General features: G+C 42.3%; 1 protein-coding gene across 3 annotated transcripts in view; it reads left to right on the forward strand.

Moving 5' to 3' along the window:
- The window catches only part of SRGAP2 (SLIT-ROBO Rho GTPase activating protein 2), a 193,574-nt gene that overhangs the window by 94,523 nt on the left and 79,816 nt on the right, over positions 1–19,235 (forward strand). For all 3 annotated transcript variants that reach the window (XM_065404521.1, XM_065404522.1, XM_065404523.1), the window contains exon 3: positions 6,865–7,027. In XM_065404521.1, coding sequence (XP_065260593.1) covers positions 6,865–7,027 — 163 coding nt within the window. The remainder of the gene's footprint in view (positions 1–6,864; positions 7,028–19,235) is intronic.

Below are 19,235 nucleotides of genomic sequence, written 5' to 3' on the forward strand. Positions count from 1 at the left end.
CTAGAGGAATGGCTGGGAGTCGATCCAACTTTTACACGTACATCTCCTTCGTGGGTGACCTGAAATCAAAAACAGAATAAAATGTGCCAGCCCCTCTGAGAACTACAGTGAGCAAGAATAGCTGCAATTCTGCCCGTGGTTATGGCTAGAAATTGTATTTTTAACTTCCTGACTTCAGGAATGGTTGTGTAGCTTTGCTGTATGCTGTGAAAACTGCCACATTCTACCCCAGACACTGCTGCAGTTCAGAGGTGGCTGAAATAATTTGTGTATGTGTATATATAGCTTTTATTATCAGGGAGCCCTTAACACACACACACACACACACACACACACACACACACACACACACACACACACACACACACACACACACACACACACACACACACACACACCACAAACAAACAAAAACCCCATCCCCTTCATTTATCCTTGCCCCTGCATTTTCCAGTGCAATCCTGTCTTTCCTGTCTGTCTCCTCTTGATTGTAATCTCTTCAGTGTAGGGATTGCCTTTACCTTTTGTCTTTTGCTAGTCCTGAGCACATTGTCGCTGTCAACCAAATAATAATCTCATTTATTTGTAAATAGGTTGGAGTGAGAGGTAATAGACTTGTATAAATGCAAGATGGTATTACCTTAACGAGGTACTGAAAGGGTTAAGGGAGCCCACAGACAGAAATGAAAGGATTTAAAATAAAAAATTAAAAATCTGTTGGAGCACTGTTGTGTGGTGGCTATCGCAGGTTGAGATTAGGATGTGGCACTAACTGCACAGACTTTAAGGTGACAATCCCAATTAGAATCGTGTGGCGTTGGAGATTTTTTCCTGCAAGACTGCCTTTCATGTGTGACCACATGCAGTGTGTCAACATGCTGTCTGGCGCCATTAGACACCAGCAGTTTTAGTCACCGAACTTTCATGGGCCCTTGGTATTTCTGCTATGCACCTTCTTAGAATAGCTTCGGGTGTTACAGTGCAGCAGTTTGGACAGCTGGGAATTGTCCATTTAACTTTTTAATCTCTTACGATGGCCAGAGTCTGTGCCTTGTTTTATTTGAAAAATAAAGCACATATGTCATGCTGCACTCTGGCCTCCTGCATAGATTCTTGTCTGCAGCTACATACTTCGTCAGCTCTCGCAAGCTAAGCAGGGTGAGACTGGGTTAGTACATGAATAGGAGACATTCAGAGAACAACCAGGTGCTAGTGATTCAATAAGTGACAATTTTGTCTCTAAGCCTCCGTAGTTCTCCATGCTCATGGTTCCTAGAAATGCCATTTTTTAGATCAGTTGTAAAATCTAGCTACTGATGATTTATCCCTTTGTTCCAAACTGTTCAGTAGTTGGTAGGGCGGCCACCGTGGTAGGTGATGTGTTGGAAAGCTGGGGAGATGGAGGTGGGCAGGAACAGACATTTCTAGTGGGTGAGGACACAGATTGTGCAGGCTGGCTAGCAGGCTTCACACAGCGGTGGCTGAGCAGGGAGAGTTGGCAGCCCTGAACTGGCCTATGTGAGAAGAGTGAAGAAGTGAACTGGAAAAGAAACAGATCCTCCTCAGGAATTGGAGACAGGGTTTCTAGTGGTTAGAGCAGGAAACTGCAAGTCATTAAAATGCGGGTTTTATTCCTGACCCTTCCACTAACTTAAGTGAGAAGTTTTCTCTCTCAGCCTCAGCTTCCCCATCTTTTAAAGGAGGATATTTAATCATGCTTTGAGATCTTTATCAGAAATGCACCACACACACACACACACACACACACACACACACACACACACACACAGTGTTGTTGTCACTTAACGGTGATCTTACAAATCCTTGCAATTAATTTGACTTCTAGTTTCTGTGTGTGAAGCTGTCATCGCAGCCTATTTCACAAGTTGTCTTACGGAATATGTGGCTTTTACAGCAAATTTTAACAGTAACTTTTCATTAGTCTGCTTGCGATCCTTTCTTTCATTGAGTTATGGGCTAGAGATAGTGTCTCTTGTCCCATGAAAGTTGAAAGTACGTTTTACCAGACCCAGGGCCACCCTTGGAGAAAGGGTTTTTTAACTTAGTAAAATATGGCATTAATTTTTTCTCTTATGGTGAAAGCTTTTATCTGGGGCTGGAATGGGAAAGGGCAGGATGCAGAACTCCTCTTTGTGTGTCCTGGAAGGACAGGTGGCAATGTATGCATATATAGTCGATATTGGTGTGTATATATGAGGTGCAGAAATCCTCCTTTCATGGACAAGATTCTGTTACTAATTAATTCATCAGTTTATTAACAAACCAAACCATCATTAACCACACAACAAATGCAGATTTCAGGTTATCTAGGGCAGTTCAGTAGGAAGCGCTTGATTTATATAGGTTAATACCTAGCAGTTGCAACTTTCTTCAGTCAGGGCCGCCCAGAGGGGGGGGCAAGTGGGGCAATTTGCCCCGGGCCCCTGGGGCCCCATGAGAGTTTTTCGGGGCCCCTGGAGCGGGGTCCTTCACTCGCTGCGGGGGCCCCGGAAAACTCTCGCGGGGCCCGGACCCCCAGAGCTTCTTCCGCTCCTGGTCTTCAGCGGCAGGGGGTCCTTCTGCCCCGGGTCCTGCCGCCGAAGTGCTGGGTCTTCGGCGGCAATTCGGCAGCGGGGGCCCCCTGCCGCCGAAGCCCCCAGGCCCCCTGAATCCACTGGGCGGCCCTGTCTTCAGTACTGCATTGTGATAATTCTATCTGCTTTTGTCTGTCAGCAGTATATACAGTGTAGTACATAAACTACAAAGCCTAATATTCTCTTTTAAATAAAATAATTTGTGCTGTCACCCTAGATTTTTTTTTTTAAATCAAACCAGTAGGAGAAAATCACTAGCCTAGAATATCTCCAGCCCCCTTCCTTATACTCCAGACCTTGAAACAATCCAGATCACAAGCTTCAGTCATTTCCTGTGCTATGTTTTTAAGGGTAAGATACAAACATCCAGATCAGCTGCTTTGAAACTATTTTTCTGTTTAAAACTTATCTACTTTGTATTGTAGATCCAACCTTTGCTACTATGGGTAGCACAATCGAAGCCTACAGAGGCTTGTTTTAGTATTAATCATGTTTATTACAGTAGTGCTTAAGGACTGACTGGTATTGGAGCCCCATTATTCCAGGCACTGTACAAACAGAATAGTAGATTTTTTTCCTGATTTGACAAGCTTACAATCTAAATAGACAGGGTAGGGGAATGGGTGTAACACACAAGGAATGTAAAAAATGCAATAGCAGCAAGTTATTTCCAGGTTTGTAGGGTTTTTGTTTGGTTTGGAGTTGTTTTTTGTGTGTGGATAAACTAAATGGAGAGTGAGGGGGACAGGGCAGCTGGGCAGGGGAGGAGAGGATAAAAGGGGCAGTTGTGGAGTGAAACTGAAGCGAAGAATCAGAGGGAGGTGGAAGGAGAGGAGTGGAGCAAACAGGCCATCAGCACAGGCTAGAGAAAGTTCAAATCAAAAGTGTAGCAAGTTCTCAATGTCCAGAGGTCCTTGCTTTGGCTGCTTTTGCTCCCACTGGCTAGAGTCTCTGACTGGCTTCTTTTTGCACATCTTAGGAATATCTGCGAGAAATCTGTTTTGCCATGGGGAGGTTGCTATCCATCTAATGAAGGATATGCATGGTGTTTGTGGGGACTGCATCTTAGTCTTGCAGAGGGATGGAGTCTGATCTAATTTTACTTCCGTTACTGCGTGACAACTCTTACATCTCTGGTGTAAAGCCAAAGCTCATCTTAATCTAATAAAAATCACTTTACCGGGATCTCCATATGCACATGTTTAACAGATCAGGTATGTCTATCAAATATTTATATTCAGAAAAATTGGTGCTGTTTTTTGGAGGCGAATGCACTTTGAGTATTGAATAAAAGGTAACCAAATATCCATGTATCTGTCCTCTATCTATTTTGCTGGATATGTAACTGGTGTGTTAATTTTTCTATAACCACAATCTCCCATATGTTTTTTACCATTCCTCAATGATTTGGCTATTTTTCTTTTTCCAATGAGAGGTTTCCAGTAGCTGAATAGCTACTAGCAGATGACAGAAGAACTCTTAATTTCCTTTTATGTGACTATTTCCATTAGGAACCCCGAGGAGGATTACCAACAATTTGTGATATGTGGTAGTAATTTTAATTCTTTGTGAATGTTTAATCTTGCTTTAAAACATGAGTTCATTACTTCATTATAAACCCCTATTAAATGATGCACGTCACCCCCCCCCCCCAATTCAGATTTTGTTCAAAGGCCCGGGTGAGGATGGTGTAGCTGTTTCTGTGTTAAAGAAACTGTGGAGTGTGAAATCTGAAGGCTTTTCTTCTCAATTAGAACAGACCCTGTAGTGCCGCTTGATCACACAAAGAAGGGTAAATTGACAAATGCATTCCAAACCATACTGCTGTACTTTTAGAACAGCCTGTCAGTGAACCAGTGAGATCGGCTCTTTTGCCAAACTTTTCTGTGATCTTTAACACACACAGTCCTATCAAATGCCTTTCTAGTTTCCTGCCTAAAGATCAGTTGGTTTAATTTTGACACGTTGGTAAGAAAAACTTCATATGGATTTTTCATCTTTGTTTTAGTAGAGATGAGCTTTTCAGGCAATTCCGCAGCTGTTTGACACATTCTTGCCGTAGCCTGGCTTTTTAGAATATTTTAAATTTTGTCTCTTCCAAGAATTACATAACATAGGAAAAAAGAACATGTGTAAACAAATGATAAACAGATATAAGGGAAATTAAGTATTCCAGCCAAGCTAACAGGTCTAGTCTCCACCAACCCAAAACAGTGCTGCAGAATCCCTCAGGTACTGTAGAAAATTACTGCTTAGCTCTTGGCTTGATTTCTGAAATGATGTTTCTTAAAACCTTATACTTAAATTATGCGGCTTGTCACTTTTATTGTCTCTGCAGTGAGACAAGGATGTTGTCCTCCTTATTTTGTTATGTTGGCACTAAAAATTAGTCTTTTTTTTATAACCTCATTCTTTATTGAACGGGGGTGGGGAGGGGGGGGCAGCCATAGAACATGGAAAAAGAAAATAGAAAATTCCAAGATGGGATCATGCACCTCCCTGATAAATTTTAGAGGTGTGGTTACTCTATTGGTCACAGTAGGTTTAAATGCAATGGAAGTATGTATAAAAGTATCTCAGAAATGCATATAGTGGCTGTACCTTCTCTCTCCCAGTGGGTTGTTATTGATTGGAAATAAATCAAACAAACAAAACAAAAAAACCCAACATCCCTAAAGTAATTCTTTATGAAATGACACATGTAGTAAAACAGAATCTTTAAAGGCAGATGCCATACTGAATCTTTGCTTAAATATAAGTATTTGCACTGTGGATAAAGTTAGCCTTTTAGGCTATTTATCCACTTTTCAAGAAAACAGCCACGTGACTTTTTTAAACCACATTCTCCCCTGACTTATGTCCACGTGCAACCACACTGATTTCATTGTGTGTAAGTCAGGGTAGTTATCTGACTGTTGATAACTTAATGTGCAACCAAGGCTTTAATATCTTTTAAAATATGTATAAATATTGAATTTATACAACAAACCATTTCATTTACCAAAATAAAAAGTCACACAATATAGTGTTAAAATAAAGCTGATAACCCATCTCTCCCCATGAGAATTTGGATGTGGTAAAGAAAATGTTTCAAGGTTTTTGGGGGTCTTGGTATTTCATTGTATTAGCTTAGAGTAGATCCTCAAGTTGAGACATTTTAGGGAGAAAGAGGGAGGAGGAGTGTAACTTTGCTGAAGATTCAGCTACAAAAAGTGTGTGTGTGGGGGGGGAATGCTTGAAATGCATTTCCTCATGCTGATATTGAAGAATATAGGATCTCCTCTCTAGTTTGTAGTTACAGAAATTGAAGTGGGCTGTAGGACAGAGCAAACACTTGTGTGAGGGTTGAGAGGGAGATGATCAAAGAAGCAGCATCTGCTATATCTCAGAATCACTGTAAACCAGGCATAACAACATGTTCTGCTCTCTGCTTCTGGAAATAAAGATTCAGTCAGAACATTATTTGTCCAGGTGAGGGCAATGACCTGGGAGGTGCTGAATTCTTTGTTGAATTAGGGTAAGGTAAGCAATAATCATTTACTGTTCTGTGCAACCAGCTTGGCTTTGTTACAGTACTATGAGAGGCTTCAGACTTCCTGAATACAGAATCGGTCCAGAACACTTTTTATTTAAATGAAATTTTACTAGTGCAAAAGCTTCATTATATTTGGTGGCTTTTTTCCCCCTATGTTCATGCTAGGGACAGACCTCTGCTAGTTTACTAACACTTGAAACATTATTGTTGCTGCTAGGGTTCTTATACTGGTCACCTGCCCATCATGGACAGAGCACTTACTCGTTTTGGAGTGAGAAGCATGTTATAACTGTGTAAGGGCTACTGAAGAGGAACACACCTGTTGAAGAAAACTCTCTCTATCCATGTTTGACAGAGGAAATGTTGCTAGAATCTGGCTGCTGGCTACCGGCAGCTTTGTTTAAACTTTGTGCAGTGGGTAGCATTATTCTGGTGCCAGTGTGGATGGTGCCTAAATGATTGGATATTTTAAATCTGCTTACACTGTAGACAAGAAACAAGTCTATGGATAAAGCTTGCACAGTTCCTCAGTCTGTAGCGCTCTCTCTCCCTGTCATGGGTATCAGAGTTCCCCCACACCTTTTAGAAGATACGATTCTCAGGAGCTACATATGGTATGTTAGAGTAGCTACACTTCTGGTGTGGAACTATAGAATGTGTGTTCAAGTGAATGATTTAGCCTGCTTGACCTAAAGTCCTGTCCCCCACATTGTTTCCATTTTGCATTCCCTGCAGGAAGGATCAGAATGTCCTGTCTCCAGTCAACTGTTGGAATCTCCTCTTAAACCAGGTGAAGCGAGAGAGCAGGGACCACACGACTCTGAGTGACATCTACCTAAACAATATCATCCCTCGGTTTGTCCAAGTCAGCGAAGACTCTGGGCGACTCTTCAAGAAGGTAACGGCATGCTGCAGCACCCACCTTTTCTTTGACCCTGTAGAAAACAAAATTGAAGGTGTCTTTTCTGCTGTGACTCGCTGACTAGTTGGTTTGCTATCCTGTCTGCAGCTTGCAAATCTGTTTTCATCATACGCAACTGTACTCAGACTTCCTGTGATTGTCGTGGCTTCAGGATTCTCCTAAAAGGAATCCGTCAGTTCTTTAGTTTAGTCTGGTGATTGGTATCAATACAAGGGTAACTGAGTGCGGTTTAGTGGCTTGTGATATGCAGAAGGTCAGACTAGATCAGGGGTTCTCAAACTGGGGGTTGGGACCCCTCCGGGGATCGCGAGGTTATTTAATTGGGGGGTAGCGAGCTGTCAGCCCCCACCCCAGACCCCACTTTGCATCCAGCATTTATAATGGTGTTAAATGTATTAAAAAATGTTTTTAATTTATAAGGGGGGGGGGGGTCGCACTCAGAGGCTTGCTATGTGAAAGGAGTCACCAGTACAAAAGTTTGAGAATCACTGGACTAGATGATCTGCTGGTCTTTTCTGACCTTACACTTTATGGGCTTGTCTACACAGTAGGTTAGTATGTAACAAGTCAAGGTGTGAATCTGCAGCACACCAGTTTGCTGAGCACAAAATCACCATGTGCACAGAGCTACAGGGCAATGAAAGCCTTAGCGTGTGGCCTGAGGCTCTGACTAAGGTTCATAGATCCAAAATAGGGCCCGACTCTCCTTTTTACCTACTTAAAACACACACATGAAAAATTACATATACTTTGTTTTAAAACTACTGTTTCCAATCTCTTAACTTCAATAACAAGAATAAGCTGCCAACCCTCATGTATTACAGCCTTCCAATAACAAATCTGTGTCTGCAATGGAGAGATTGCTGTTAAACCTATTTTGGGTTTCCATCTTGCCAAATGATGAAGCAAACCATTTTGAAAATTAGATACCTAACTGTCCTTTTGAAAACCAGAGGAAAAAACCAGTGTCATTTTTTAGGAATGACTTCTCTCAAGAGCACTTGGAAATAGGTTTGGGCAGTGGGAGTGAGTGGCTTGTATGTTAAGAATTTATAGTTGTCCAGTTGATGAAACATGATGTGGAAGATTTGGAAAAACACCTTTAAACAATAATGAATTGGTCTCTTTTGAGATTTCTTGATGGTTGCACCATCTGTCTGGTTAACTTACTAAAACCAGTGCAGGTTTAAAGTGTTTTCTGTCTCATGGGTGTGTCTTGATTCTTAAGAGAGTTCTTTCCATTCAAACAAAGTTGGAAGAAAGGGCTGCAAAGTTTGTTGTGGCTAGCTAAAGAATAATTACATAGGCACTCATCCTGTGCAGTAACACTACATGTGGGGATACAGATGAGGACAGTTTTGACAATATTTCCTGGCTGACTTTCATATCTGTCTTTTTGCTTTCTGTGGTCCTAATTGGTCTTATGCTAAAATCAGTGACACAAGTTGTGTGTATGTGACTTTAAAATGGAAATCTGTTTAGGTGAAATCTTGACAGTAATTGGGGCCTTCATCAGCTTTTCACTGTGGTCTTGACAGCCGCTTGAAATGTCTTAAGAGAATGTGTTCTGTCGCTCTATGAGCATCCATATGTGCTTTTTAACCAGTTAAGAGACTCCATGCAGTGTAGCAAGGTTTAGACTACTATAAAATGCACAGCATTTTGCTATTGTATATAAAATGTTATCCCAAAAAATTCACATGAAGGGGCAGGGTAACCTTGCATTCTCATGATCGGAAGCAGTGTTGGGTGCTGTATTATGGAAGCTTTTTAGGTAGGGTGGCAGCTGATTTGTGCTGGAATGGAAATGGCAGCAAGCGTGCTCCTTTTGAGTCTGTCTGTTTGCTGAGCATTAATGCTATTGCAGCAATATGTAGGAGAATGTAATCTGATGCAGAAAATTTAAGAATATGAATGACCTACTTCAGGGTTATGTTTTCTTGGACTTTTTTAAGGTTTGTGTTCCTCAGGTGCCTCCTAAGTAGAGGTGGAATCATTGTTTTTCAAGTAATATCACAGCGAGACCTTTTTTTGACCTTTTAAAACCTTTTGGTAATTAAATTACAGTTGATTAGATACTTACATGGGATTATTGAATGCCAGTTCCGCTAATCCTTCCAGAGGATAAGTAATCAGTCCTCTTCAGGTTTAACAGGAGTTCTGCAGGAACAGAGTGGCTGAGGAAGTCCCAGAGAAGCTGATAAACTCTCTTGTTTATCTAGAAACTGACATTTTCAGTTTCAGCCCTCTCCTCCCCTATACAAACATGTTCTTATCCTGTTTTGTTTTAGTTTGATCAGTGGGATTTGATTTTTATTTTTTGTATGTGTATAAAAATAAAAAATCTTGGCTTGTTTCTCAGACTGAGTAGAAGCTTTAAATAAATAAATAAATAAATTAATGGAGATATCCCATCTCCTAGAACTGGAAGGGACCTTTCAAGGTCATTGAGTCCAGCCCCCTGCCTTCACTAGCAGGACCAAGTACTGATTTTGCCCTAGATCCCCAAGTGGCCCCCTCAAGGATTGAACTCCCAACCCTGGGTTTAACAGGCCAATGCTCAAACCACTGAGCTATCCCTCCCCCCAAGCTTCTCAGTCTTGTGAAGACGGGAGCCCCTCCATGTCAAACTCAAATAGTTTGGATTTAGTAACTTGATCCCAGGCTTACCAAGTTGGCTTAATACCAGGGCAGGTGTTTGACAGAACCTCTTGTGTTTATGCTCTGTTGCTAGAAAGGAAACTTGCATCCCAGCCCTATCCAGGGAACCTCACTCCTGAGCAAAATGGCAAATGTTAAATGGAAAAGATTTGACTGAACTCAGAACCACTGGGTATTGCACTCTTCATTGGAGCAGTTCAGCTTCTTGAGCCACAATCAATCTGTCAAGTGTGAACTAGCACAACTGCTGATAAAGGCTGGAAATAGAAGTACTCAAGCAGATTTGTTAAGTGGGCTGTAGAATCTCTTCTCTTCTCAACAGTTAAATACAGAGTCATGGAGTTCAGCTGCACTCTCATGGGTTTTAAGATATTGCATTTTGTATAACTAATAGTACTTAGCATGTATATAATGCAGTATGTGTTCCAAGAACTGCACAAACAACTAATTAACCTTCAGAACAAACCTGTTCAGTAGGCAAAGCAAGTAATAGTAAGCCCTTTTGACAGGTGAGGAAACAGAGAAATGGCTGAAGTGTCTTATGCAGAGTCACACAGCAAGTTACTGTTAGAGCCAGGAGGCTTTCTTTACTCTCAGCCACGTGGTCCATTCCTCCAGATCATGCTCTGTAGTTTCTAGGCCTTTGGAGGGGACAGAAAGGTACTGAGAGCATTTATGGTTCTAATCCATTTTTAGGTGGGATGCTGTCTGAATCCCTACGTAGTTGCATGTTCTGTATATAGATGGATATAAAGGGGTTCTTGAAAGTGACGCTCGATCCTCTGCTGTGATTACTGGGCTCTTCGGTGATGTGCCTATCTTCCAGAATTGTGCATTAACCGAATGGAGGCTCGTTATTAACTAGTGTCCCCCATCCATCGAAAGGGAATCCTAGAAGAGTAGGACTGGAAGGAAGGAAGGGACCTTGAGCGATCATGTAGTTCAGCTCCTTGTGCCACAGCAGGATCAAATAAACCAAGACAAGCACTGACTGGTTTGTCTACCTGTTCTTAAGTCTCCAATGACAGGGATTCCACAGCCTTCCTTGGAAGCTTATGCCAGTGTTTAACTATTCTAATAGTTAGTTTTTTCCCCTCGAATCTAACCTAAATCTCACTTACTACAGATTAAGCCCATTAGTACTTGTCCTACCTTCAGTGGATATGGTGAATCATTGATCATCATCTTCTCTTTAACAGCCCTTAACATATTTGAAGACTGTTATCAGCTCTCTCTTCCCCCGCTTCCCCCCAGTTTTTTATCAAGACTAACCATGCCCAGTTGTTTAACCTTTTCTCGTGAGTCAGGGTTTCTAAACCCTGTATCACTTTTGTTGCTCTTCTCTCGGCTCCCTCCAGTTTGTCCACGTCCTTCCTGACGTGTGGTACCCAGAACTGAACACAGTACTCCAGCTGAGGCTTCACCCGCGCTGGGTAGAGCAGGACAACTACCTCCCATCTCTTACATACCACACTCCTGTTAATATACTCCAGAATATTAGCCTTTTTTGCACCTGCCTCACATCTGTTTTACAAGGGCTGTTTGCTTTCTCCACCCAGGAGAAAGATGTCTTCGGAACTACGGCTGTGCAAGGTTGCCAGCACCTGCAGCCTTGCTTATGTCCATGAAATCTTTTCAGCTGGACAAAGATGCATTCCTATAGGAGAAGCGATGATTCTTCTCCTGAAGTAAGAAATAATTTAGAAATGTTGCAGATGGAGTTAGTCCTCCCTATCTATGAAGTGTGTGTGTGTGTGTGTGTGTGTGTGTGTGAGAGCTATACCAAATTTGTAAACTTCATTTTGTGCACTCACATCTTGCTGCTCTTTGTGGACATATTGTGATGTTCTCTTCTGTCTCTTGAGCATGTGAAAACATGAATTTTTACATGTTTCCTCCAGGAAAAGCATGTGGAAAATACCCATTTTTCTTGATTCTTTTGAAAGAGAGAATTCATTTAATAGTAGCAAATGTTTGGCCTATGGCTAGCTGTGGAGAGATTTATGCCCAGGAATGATCCAGTGGGTTGTAACTCCTGCAGTGGAATGTAGAGAGGGATGTGATATGGGTTGTCCTAGTCTGTTTAAGATCGAGGTAATGGAGTTTGGAGCCATGACCCTACAATAAGGGTTTAGATCAGAATTTGGGGGACCGTCTGATTTAGGGCTTTATAACTTATAGCCAGCACTTAGGGTTGTACCCAGAAATAAACAGGCATAGAGCAAGTACAGCCTGCTGTGGTAATCTAGCCTTAAGGCTACAAAGGCCTGGATGGCTGTGGTAAGGTCCATGGTAGAGAGAAACAGTCGCAACGTCTCGCCCAACCATAGAAGGAAAAAAGTCATACTATCACAGCTGTTGTCTGTGAACCCTGAAGCAGCAATGGATCCCATATGAAAGGATCCAGTCTTGCTGTGGAATAGAGCAACTGTGACATTTTTTAAATGTGGATTTTGTCTCCAGCTGCTGGAATAGGTGTTATAACCCTTTTGGCAAAAAATCTACAAGCTGAGACACATCCTACTGTGTTGCCCTCAAAGACCCCTCTGTTACAAAAGGAAGGTGTTACAAGAAGGGTGCAGCATTGCTAGCTGTCAAATCCTGTAACAAACCCCGTTGACTACTCTGTCCCCATATCTACTTTAGCGACACCATCAGAGGACCCAACCACACCACCAGGGGCTCATTCACCTGCACATCTACTAATGTGATATATGCCACTATGTGCCAGCAATGTCCCTCTGCCATGTATATTGGCCAAACTGGACAGTCTCTATGTAAAAGAATAAAAGGACAGAAATCTGATATCAGGAATGGTAACATACAAAAGCCAGTAGAAGAACACTTCACTCTCCCTGGACATTCTATAACCGATTTAAAAATAGCCATCCTTCAACAAAAAAACTTCAAAAACACACTTCAAAGAGAAACTGCAGAGCTACAATTCATTTGCAAATTTAACACCATTAATTTGGGCTTGAATAGGGACTGAGAGTGGCTGGCTCACTACAAAAGCAATTTTCCCTCGCTTGGTATTGACACCTCCTCATCAATTACTAGGGTGACCAGATGTTCTGATTTTATAGGGATGGACAGTCCCTATATTTGGGGCTTTGCTTTATATAGGTGCCTATTACCCCCCCCCCCCCCCCCCCCACACACACACACCCTGTCCCGATTTGTCTCACTTGCTGTCTGGTCACCCTATCAGTTATTGAGAGTGGACCACATCCACCCTGACTGAATTGGCCTTGTAAAGTAACTCCCTTCTCCATGGGTCAGTATATTTATGCCTGCATCTGTAATTTTCACTCCATACATCTGAAGTGTTTTTTTTACCCACGAAAGTTTATGCCCAAATAAAACTTGGTCTTTAAGGTACCACCGGACTCCTCGTTGTTTTTGTGGATACAGACTAACACGGCTACCCCCTGATACTAAACACTGGCATGTTTTTCTTTAATATCAATTGATTTCTGAAATCCCAGTAGTGATTATACTTGAGTTGCATGTAGCTTTTCAGACGGCTGCTGTTTTTAGCCTGCAGTGTTGGGCATTGCTGTGCCCTAGGAGCACTGCGTGGTCTGGCTCCAGCTAATTAAGTTTTTCTCTCCATATCTTACAATGAAGAGATCCCTTTTCAGGGCTGTGATATGATGTGAAGGGCCTTATTTGTTGGAGAACTAGATGGAAAGTTGCCAACCACTTCAAAGGTATCTCTGCTGATAAGGGGAGTCAGATTTACTGCCAAAGCCAACATTCGAGTGGTGTCAGACACTCAATGTATTGCTATGGTTTCTCACTGGCTGCCAGTCCTGTTTGCTGTTGCACTGAGGTTTCCCCATAGAATGTTTAAACACTGAGTACCAGGGTGTTGCATCTGTGTGCAGTGAGGGTGGTCTTGGACACTTGGATGCAACCAGCAAAAAGCAAGGGAAGCAAAAGATTTAAAAACCAAAGGAAGCAAAATTTCTCTTGCTTTGAGAAAAGGTTGTAAAATCTAAGCACTTCTAGAGGAAGAGCTGGCCAGATATACTCTGCTTATACAAGTCGCTCCAGTGCCACCTCTTTTGGGCAGCTAGCTTGAAAGTGCTCCAGGTTTCCATACTCAGCCTCCACACTTGCAGCCCAGCCAGTCCGATGATGGAGACTACTCAGTGATGCTTGGGCTTCTCCTCCACAAGGCATGTGACCTGGGAGAGTGAAGAGCAGAAAGAATAAGGGAAAGACTGGGCTAATAGCCAGGTGTAGGGAGTTTGTGAAAGTCCCAGCTTGGGTGGAGAGTAGCAAGGAAGACTTAAGAAAGCCTGGTGGAAAAGGCTCATTGAGGATTCTGGTGTTGAACTGACAGGTTGATGAAATGGAGAGGGAAGGGAAACCCAAAGAAGAGAGACTGAATTTTTTAAAAATGGACAGGAGAACAAAATTGGAGTGTGTGCGCGTGTGTGTGAGAGAGAGCTCTGTGTAGCATGAAATCTTCTCTACCACCTAAAAAAAGTTGGTCCAATAAGATATTTCCTCACCCACTTTGTGTCTCTAATATCCTGGGAGCGACACAGCTACAACTACACTGCATACATGAAAACAAAAGTAGCTCAGCAAATTCAGATTTTTCAAGGGCTCTTAATTTCCTGCAGTAAGGAAATAATAAGGGCCAGATCCACAGCTGGTGTAACATTGACTTCAATGGAGCGATGCCAACTTAGAAAAGCTGAGGGTCTGTCTTTTTAAACGTGTAATGCGTTGAGTGGTTTAACCATACAATTTTATGTCCACATGGTGCATTTTGGTCCTCTGCTATATATTTTGGAGAGATTCACTGAACATTACACTGCTTCAGTGCCCTTTTACCTTAAGGCATCTCTGCATGGTCCTGCTGTGCGGACTGCTGGGTGAGAGTTGCGGCATGCACTGAAGTGTTGTGCTGTAACTTCCCCGGGTAGGCCCTGCTAGCATGAACTAAAAGGTACCTAGTTTGTGTTAACGTAGTCCCATTTTAAACAAGCCTATGATAAGGTGGACTCGGTATCTTTTATTTCGCACTAGCAGGGTCTACACAGGGCAGTTGAAGTGCAGCACGTTAGAGTGCTTTGCAACTCAAACACTGTAGTCCACACTATGGGGCTGTGTGGATAAGCCCTTTGTTTCATGTTATAGCAGAGGAGACCACAAGCTGAAAAATGCAGCCAGAGACTATTTTGTGTTGATGGAAAATTGTTGTAAATACCCTGAAGCCATTATTCATATCATTTAGTCCCGTTGACTTCAGTAGGAATCTGACCCCCTTGACTTTATTGGAACTACTTGCGTGAGTAAGGGTAGTAGCATCCGTCTCAAAGCTGTATATGCAGTTTTTATAAGAAAAATAACAGGATCTGTAAGAGAATAGCTGACCATTCTCTGTGAATAAACCAAACCAAGTGGAAATTCTAGATCCTATCTGGCCATAATAGCAACAAATTGGTGCCTCTAGGGAGCGAGTTAAATTGTTTCTATTCTTCCCATAATTAATGATGTAGCCCTGTGTTCAGAAACCATAGGGCTCAGATACCAGTCGCAGTGCAAGCCTGCATTTCCATTCTGATCTTCTCACTGCCTGTCTTGGGAGAATGTATGGCTTTGATGTTAGGTTCCATTCTTGTGCAGACTCCTTTTGATTCTCTCTATCTTTGTAGGAGGCACTCCTTTGATTACTCCATACTTATCCTTGTTGAGCATGGCCTTTAAAAAAAAAAAAAAAAATTTATGCTCTTTTCCATTTGATTTGGTTCTCTTCCCCAGCCCCATTCTCTTTATCCCCTAGCTGATCCTTGATTTCTCTGCATGGTGTAAGCTTTATATTTCTGGTATGGTTATCAGATTCTCACCCCATTGATGACTCTCTCTAGTGGGGTCCCTTGATATTATTTATACATGCACTTTTGAGAAGAAGCCTTTTCCGTTTGGTCTCTGTAATCCCTAGTTCTCTGCTCCTTGTTTGATGTCTTCCCTCGAAGCAAACTGATCTCTTGTGTTTAAGGAAAAACCCTTTTTTATAGAATACAGAAGTCTTCGTTTTTATCCAGTCCCTGGACATTTTTCTCTAGTACATCCAGCTGACTGGTTTTCTGTAACAAAAACATCAAGTTATTGAGTGTTTGTTTGTGTAGCTGTTTCTTGGTGCCATAACTTGCTTCACACTCAAGTGGATGATCGGGTAAGTTATCAGCAGAGGTGGAAGCAAAATGTTAAATGTTGGGAATGTATCTCAGTGAGGAAGCAAAGTTAATCTAGTCAGCTGCCTGCTTCAGCACCCTCTTCCTTCACTGGAGGCTTGCAGGATACAATCTCTGCCTCTTCCCATGACCTTATTTCCTGATGCTCATGTAGAGGCCAAATTACTCTTTTAAAATAATACACCAGTATTTTACAGTAAAAGCACAAAACACGACGACATCAGTGCAGCCCTTTCCACTGCATCACACTCGAGCAACCGGGCTTCACTTTCAAGGTTCTTCACAGCCTATCCCCAGTGTAACTATCATCTCTCATATGTGATTGAGATGTTGACTCCCACCTTGATCCGCTGATGATACCATGCTTCATTGCCCTCTTACTTTAACTTTTCAAACAAGCACTTACGCGCTTTCTCCTGTGCTGCCCCTCATGCTTGGAAGAAGCTCCCCGTAAACATCTGCAAAGCTACGTCATTCTTCTCCTCCAATTATTTCCTTAACTCATTTGCCATGATGCCTAGAAAAAATGTAACAATTGGGCTACTGGCGTACTGAGACCACTGCCTATCATTCTGACCAACATTCTCTTAGTTTCTTATGCTTCCCTGCCTGCATCCACCTGTTGTCTCTGGTCTTACATGTAGATTGTAAGATCTTTGGGGTGGGTACCATCTTCTTGTTCTGTTTGTATAGCACTTACCACAATGAGATCCTGAACAATGATTGGGGGTTCCTATGTACTGCAGTACAAATAATTTAAACTGTAGTCTCTAGGATCATTATTCTAGTTTGACACCACCGAGCAATAATTCTGCCTGCAGGATTCTCTGGACCGTTCTCTAGAGAGAACATTTTCAGAACTTGTGTTCTGTACTCTCCTGTTGTTCTGTTCCTTTATCCAGCATTGCTTTTGAGAGACCACACTTCTGCTATGATTTTACTTTTAAGTTGACTTCCATTCTTGTTGGAAAAGTTTTATCATAGCAGACAATGGCCCTATCAATGGGTGCTTCAGCTGCATCCCACACCATTATGCAGGAAGCCAATTGGAGAGGCACACAGGATTTAACTATCACCATCCTTGTGTGGTTTAAATCTCTTTCAACAGGGCTTATACCAAGATACCAGTAGCAATCCGTCCCCAATTATAGACTGTTAAATGTCACAGCTTCCTGCAAATCTTGTTTCAGGAATATGGGATTCCTTGTCTAATGACATTCAGTCCAGTTGCATGCCCATATTCAAGAGGCCGGAGGAAGAAGTGTATGAAACACTAGTGTGTGGAAAAACACAGCCTGATTAGTGAGTCTTGGACTCACTTTCCCTGTAATGCTTGAGTGATTTGATCATGAAAGGGGCTCTGTCCATGTGGTGCACTGTATTGGATGTGAAATGACAGTCAACAATGACAACTGGTCAGAATTCTGGTAATCTATGAAGCAATACTACACCATTAATTTTCTTAAAGGGGCACTTTCCCAAGACCTGACTGACATTAAAATTGTGCTGTTGCTAAGATCTTATGGGAGCCACTGGAAAACAAATAATAAATATTTTTAAAATTTGCTTGATTTCTTATTTAATTTAAGACTAATATCAAAGCCATCAGATCCTTCTGAAGCTAGGTCTCACACCCTTCAATCCAACTCACATATATATATATAGTGAAACTGTCACTAAGGTGTGCGTGGGGGGAAATGCATCCATTATATGTACACTACTACACTTCCACATCTTGCCACGGAATCACCTTCTGCCTTAGGGCTGGTCTACACTGGGGGAGGGATAGATCTAAGATACACAACTTTAGCTATGAGAATAGCGTAGCTGAAGTCGACGTATCTTAGATTGATTTACCTTGCGTCCTCACGGCACGGGATCGACGGCTGCGGCTCCCCCGTCGACTCTGCTTCCACCTCTCGCTCTGGTGGAGTTCCGGAGTCGACGGGGAGCGCGTTCGGGGATCGATTTATCATGTCTAGATGAGACGTGATAAATCGATCCCCGATAGATCGATTACTACCCGCCGATCCGCCGGGTAGTAAAGATGTATCCTTACACTCTTTCATGTTATTTCTGTTCCTAATGATGCTGTTGAATGGAACAGGCAGGAAAATAAATCATATTACTTTCTGTTACCATAAATACACTTGTGGTGTGGTAATATCCATGTTTGTCAAATGAGAGAGAACAAAAACTGTAGAGGAAAAATCTTACTGTCCTAATTGTAATAGTTCATACCCATGAGAGTAATTTCTGATGAAGCAGTGTGTGATTATTGAATTGTTTAACCCTCTCCCCATATTTCCAAGGGCATAGTTCTGTTCTGAAATGACATCAATTCTGAACAGTCATTTATCTCTCATTAGTGGAGTTAAATATCTCCTTCCCCTGTCTCTTCCCCCCCCCCCCCATTCCCCTCGCAAGTTTCCTTCCCCACTTATTTTTCTTAGAAGAAACTGCATTGAAGGAGAGGCACTGATGGAAATTATTTGTATGTGTTGGCATTATCAGTTAGCAGTACATCTCCACTTCTGGGCAAGAGATGAAAATGGTTTTTCTAAACCGTGATCACTGACATGCTGTTCATGCTCCATACCAAGTAAAATATAACGACATGGTCAGAGTCCATTGCCCCGAGTGAAGCACTGCAGAGCTCAAGGCTATAGTTAAAATATTTCTGTTAGCTCTGTTTCAGGCTGCAAATGCCATTCCTGTCTGTGGCATGGGCAGTGAATGTGCTGCAGTCGGCCCTTTTCAGTGTGTGCAAAATGAGTCTATTATTGTGACATTTTCTTTCTCTTTCCCTGTAATCATATGTGAAGCCTGTGTTGTCCCTTATTATAGCAATATGCCCCTCTTTATCTAGCCTTTTGAACATCCGCTTGGATTCAGGTCAGCTAGAGACTGGCTGACAGCATCTCTTAGCTCCAGGTCAGTCATCCAGCTGTGATGCCTCTAGTCAGCCACATCAAGAGAGATTTCTCATAGCTATTTGAGAGAGGACGTCGAGGAGAGTAGGTAGGCCAGAGCTATCCTATGCTGCAAGGAGATTGCATAAGCAGGATTACAGGACATTATTTCCAATATTTCACAGGACTTCACAGGCTGCTGGTGGGGCTTGCCACCGTCTGAAACCTTTTTCGCATCTCACTCACTTGATAGGTGACTCTGTGTAACTGGCTTCACAATAAGAGCAAGTGCTCTCAGCCATGAAATTGTTTGATTTATTGGGGGCTGGGAATCCGAAGCCTGAGACTTGATAGCCCACTGCTGAAGACAGCAAAAAAGGAGCAAATAGGAGCTAC

This window comes from Emys orbicularis, chromosome 4, assembly GCF_028017835.1.
Source record: "Emys orbicularis isolate rEmyOrb1 chromosome 4, rEmyOrb1.hap1, whole genome shotgun sequence".
In the NCBI taxonomy this organism is placed as follows: Eukaryota; Metazoa; Chordata; order Testudines; family Emydidae; genus Emys; species Emys orbicularis.